Here is a 4,673-nt window from a genome sequence, read left to right as displayed (position 1 = left end):
AGCGCGGAGAAAAGGAGTACCCCGCGAGGAAGAATACTGGGCGGTGTGATGGGTATCGAGCGATGGGGTGGAATACCAATTTTCACATGTGTGTTAGGATAAGGTTGGGGTTGAGTACCAATTTTGGTACTACAATAAATTGATTTCTCGCACATTTTGCTAAGTTTTGTTTGTATACAAGATTTTTTTGCATTATACTTGTGTTAAATTGCATACCCATCATTGCTAAGTTGTATAAGGGATGAAAACAGTGTGGTCCTAGTCGGGCGGGGCGGCAAGATGCGCTAGGCACCGGGGAAGAAAACTTCGTAGGAGAAGTGCGGTTCTTGCAGGAAGGTGGCGGGGAGGGACGGGGTTGTGCGTGGAGGACCCGACGAGGCCAAAGTCGGCGCTCAGCCACAACAGTTTGTTGTGAATCCATTTGGGAGAGAGAAGATCTTATCTCTTCATTTATTTTGGTATTTACTCCTCTAACTTCAAGGATTTTAGGCACAAATACATGTGGTTTCCTGTTCGGTCCTTGTTTGGCTCAGTTGGATGTTGCTTTTTAGTCCCTCCCATCAAATATCGTGCCCTCGATCTCTCATCCTCTCCTCAACTTGCTTGGTTCAATCTTCTCGCCGGCGGTTCGTCCGTCCTCTCGCATTCCCCTTCGTCAAAGGGCCTACATTGATCGAGGTGGAGTTGTACGCCATAACGGCCGCTGCCAAGAGGATATCAAATTGTTTTCTCATACACGTGGTAAGTTGTATTTTTAGCGGCAGTATTAATGGATCCAGAAATAAGCAAAGTTGTTTTTTTGCACATAATAAGTTGCTCTCTCACACATTTTCCTAAGTTGTGTTTGTATATAGTAAATCATTGCTTTACGTGTGTGCTAATTTGCATACTCATTATTGCTAAGTTGTATACCCTTAGTGCTAAGTTGCACATTCATATTTATTATTGTTAAGTCGTATACCTCCTAGTGCAAAGCTTCATGCCCGCTCTTCATAAGTTATACACCCCTACTTCTAGGTTGCACATCCATTATTTCTAAGTTGTATACCTCGTAGTGCTAAGTTTCATACCATTATTGCTAAGATGTACACTTTAGTGCTAAGTTGCATACCCCATATGTGAAGTTGTATCTTGCGTAATTTGCCAACAGTGGGGATGGTTACCACGGTGTTGAAGTTTCTTACCACTAGTACTAAGCTGCCTAACACCACGATTAAGTTCCCTAGCACCAGCATTAAGTGTGCTAGCACCACATGTAAGTTGTGTACCACTAGTACTGAGTTGTCTAGCACTAATATGGTGAAGTTGGGATCCATTATGGTTAACTTGTGTATCATCATGTCTAAGTTGTCTACCACTAGTACTAAGTCAGCTACCATCACAGTATGTGAAATGGCGTTGCATTATCGTGAAACTGCATACCGATGCACCAAAGTTGCGTATTGTTTGATATAAAGTTGTATTTTCGTTGATATTAATTTGTCTACATCAAAAACGAAGTCACTAACGGTACTAGAAAGTATGGTTGGCAATTAGTAGAACAAAGTTGATGCCTTGGTACTAGTACAATAGAGTTAATAGTCGTTAACTTAACGGGTTAGTATCTCAAAAACAAAGTTGGTACAAAATATACAAAAAGAAGTAGTGGAACCAATTCTTTATACCAAGTTGCTTTGCCAAAACTAGAGTTTCTTTTCCGTAACAACGGAGTTAGTTTTTAAAAAACAAGTTTGTCAAAACATATACAAATGGGATCTAGTTTCGAAGATCTTATCGTGAGACGTCTAACAGTGAAAACGAAATGTAATTCCAACACACGGTTTAAAAGTTACGACCTTTAAAAAATTTCTTCAAATGAAAGTAAATGCACATGCGGTGTTTAAAGGGTGATCTCTATGAACGGTCATAAACATAACTTTTTGGTTGGCAGGACTTCCCTTTTTACTATGAATGCTAGGATTGACAAACGAGCACCCGGATGGAGTGGATGCTGCCTAGCCACGTCCTTGTACTAATATAAACGAGATTCAGTTCAAAACAATAAAATAAAAAAGCTATAATGAGGGATAGTATTCCATTACACATGCACCGGATTTGTTGATAATCATCCATAGTAGTACAGAGAAGTCAAAAAGTAATAAAAATTACAAGTGATTATTCTTTACCGAGCTTCCTGGTGTTTGGGTGGTCTTCCCAACCAAGCATGCCTTGAGTCCATCCATATATCAGAGCACGCAGTTGCCAAACTCTGCAAACCGCTAGTAAAAAACATGGCTTTGGTCCAGCATCTCTGGAAGTTTTAGTCCCGGTTTAAATAGGAACCGGGACTAATGGGTCTTCGGCTGGCTCGGTTTTTCGGAGGTGTTCATAGGGGTAGAGTGTGCGTGTGTGGATTCATAGGGTTGAGTGTATACTCGTGTACGTGAGTCTGCGTTTGTACTGTGTTTCTAAAAAAAAAGGTTTCTTCTGCGTTTGTGGGTTTAGTTGCCCCGTTATCCAGAAAATGTAAACATTGTTATAATATAAATGAGATTCAGTTCAAAAAAAAGCTACGATGAGGGATTGTATTCCATTACACATGCACCGCATTTGTTGATAATCATCCATAGTAGTACAGAGAAAAGTTAAAAAGTAATAAAAATTACAAGTGATTATTCTTGATCGAGCTGCGTGGTGTTTGGGTGGTCTTCCCAACCATGCATGTCTTGAGTCCATCCATATCCATCATAGCAGGCAGTTGCCAAACTCTGCCAACAGTTGAATAAGCACCATTTTAGATTAAATGACACAAAAATAAGATATGCATTGACGCACGCGGTCTGAGGGTGGTGGACAACTCACTGGGTTGCTGGTGGACGACGGAGCCGCAGCCGCCGAAGTCACAGGATTGATCGGACCGGCCGTTGCGCTGGTAGTAGTCGTTGAACGCGTAGGACGCGTGCGCGACCTTGGTGTCGGGATCGAAGCATCGGCCGCCTGGCTGGATGGCACTGCAGTCCGCCTGGCCGATGCCGCAGGCGTAGTCGAGCGCATCTTGGAGGCGCTTGTCGCCGACCGCCGCATTCGCTACGCACCAGCTAGTCCCCGGCCCAGGGCTAGGGCCAGGGTGTTGGAAGTCGACCTTGTACACCGGCGTGCCGTCCGGGTAGAAGAGGCCGAAGTTGCGCTCCTCCTCGTTGGGCTTGAGGTCTTCGTTGAAAAGGGAGAAGATGTAGACGTTGATGTCGGCGTTGGGTCTGTAAGGTGTGCCTGTGCCTCTGAGAACCTTGCTGATGAGGTTAGAATTGTAGGCCTGGGCGTCCCAGCCGGCCGGCGCGGCACTCATTTGGCCCGTTACTGTATGATTGGTCGACCCTACTTTAGCCTCACCCCCCGTCTCGTGAATAGTCGCTGACGAGTCACTAGCCTCAAGCATCCTACCTCGAGCATGCCCGAGAGAGTTGCGCAGCTTCTCCTCGGCATGGAAAACGGCGTCAAGCATAGCATCAAACATGTTGTAGTAGATGAGACCGGTGACCTTGTCTGTTTGGCCCTTGTTGGGGCGGAACAAAACGTAGTCGACGTCGATCTTAGGATCTTCCTTATACGCGAAGTAGGGGTAGATGTTGAAGGAGAGGTGTGAGCCGGTCTGGTCCAGGAAATCGATCATGGGGCCCATCACCGACTGCGCAAGGTCGTCCCTAAACTCGCCCACCGACGGCGGCCACGATGGCACCTTGAGCGCATCCATCGCGATCGGCGTGAACACCTTGACGGCGTTGGCCAGCCCCACGCTGGCCAACGCCGCCTGGATGTTCTTCATCGCCGGGAGGAGCTGAGGGGTCAGCTCGGGTGCCTGGTGGAACACCTCGTTCCCGACGGCCACGCTGTCGATCAGCGTGCCCGGGTACGCCATCACGTTGTTCTTCACCCACTCGACCGCGTACGACATGGTACCAGCTGCTTCTACCAGGTTCGGATTTGGTAGCGACACAGCCACCTTGATGCCCGTGTTGGCCAGCGCACGGAGCGCTCCCGCGTCGGCGTTGTACAGTCTCACCTTTGTGATGCCATTGTTCTTCAGCAGCTGCACCACAGCTGGCGGTTGCATGAGGTGGCTAGCCAACATCCCGTAGCACACTCCCACCTCGCCGGCCAGAGCTGTCAGAATGAGTATTTTTTTTTTTTTGTGACATGCTATGCACGGGCTAAAACAGCTCCTTCAGTTTATTCATAGGTGATCGGCATTACCTGAGCCGGAGAAGAAGGTAAGTGACAGCAGCGCGGCGCCGATGAGGAGGAGATGAGTGAGTGCCATGCTCTTGTACGTTTGAGCATGCAAGACGAGGAGTACTGGGTGAAGGAGTGGCGGAATTTATAGCCGGCCGGGACGAGAGCCCGAGATCAAGCTCGGTTGATTCCACGAACAACCGTTCGCGGAATCTATATATATCTAACAGAAATATAGCATGATAAGCAGCTTAAACAGTTAGTGGCGTTCTTAATCAGCTTGCAGTACCTACATGCATGCATAGTCCAACATAAGGGCGGCACAAAAGTTGTCCGAATAAGACCACTGGACACTATAATAAAGATCAATATCACTCCAATGGCATTTTCGGTAAATGAAAGCAAAGCCAAACTTTACTACCAAGGAGAGATAAGCATATTTTATGAATGATAGAAGGAGTAGG

General features: G+C 46.6%; 1 protein-coding gene across 2 annotated transcripts; it reads right to left on the bottom strand.

Annotated features, from left to right (window-relative positions):
• Positions 1-2,191: 2,191 nt before the first annotated feature.
• LOC127339005 (glucan endo-1,3-beta-glucosidase 13-like) lies at positions 2,192-4,437 on the bottom strand. 2 transcript variants are annotated; one of them, XM_051364919.2, is made up of 3 exons: positions 4,231-4,437; positions 2,842-4,140; positions 2,192-2,248 (listed from the first exon to the last, which is right to left on the bottom strand). In XM_051364919.2, exons 1-3 carry the CDS (start codon positions 4,295-4,297, stop codon positions 2,226-2,228), a joined length of 1,389 nt encoding a protein of 462 aa, XP_051220879.1. In that variant the 5' UTR covers positions 4,298-4,437; the 3' UTR covers positions 2,192-2,225. The 2 variants fall into 2 exon arrangements, with proteins under 2 accessions (XP_051220879.1, XP_051220878.1); XM_051364918.2 differs by lacking the exon at positions 2,192-2,248 and adding an exon at positions 2,547-2,747.
• Between the last annotated feature and the right edge of the window lie 236 nt (positions 4,438-4,673).

This window comes from Lolium perenne, chromosome 3 (genome assembly GCF_019359855.2).
Source record: "Lolium perenne isolate Kyuss_39 chromosome 3, Kyuss_2.0, whole genome shotgun sequence".
NCBI classification, from domain to species: Eukaryota; Viridiplantae; Streptophyta; class Magnoliopsida; order Poales; family Poaceae; genus Lolium; species Lolium perenne.
This window is presented reverse-complemented; position numbering and strand designations above follow the sequence as displayed.

Excerpts from the sequence above, each read along its gene's own strand:
- LOC127339005 (XM_051364919.2), bottom strand. The coding sequence starts at position 4,297 with ATGGCACTCACTCATCTCCTCCTCATCGGCGCCGCGCTGCTGTCACTT. Across the intron at positions 4,141-4,230 it reads TACCTTCTTCTCCGGCTCAG|CTCTGGCCGGCGAGGTGGGA; the intron begins GTAATGCCGATC and ends TCATTCTGACAG. Across the intron at positions 2,249-2,841 it reads CGTCGTCCACCAGCAACCCA|AGTTTGGCAACTGCGTGCTC; the intron begins GTGAGTTGTCCA and ends AGCGGTTTGCAG.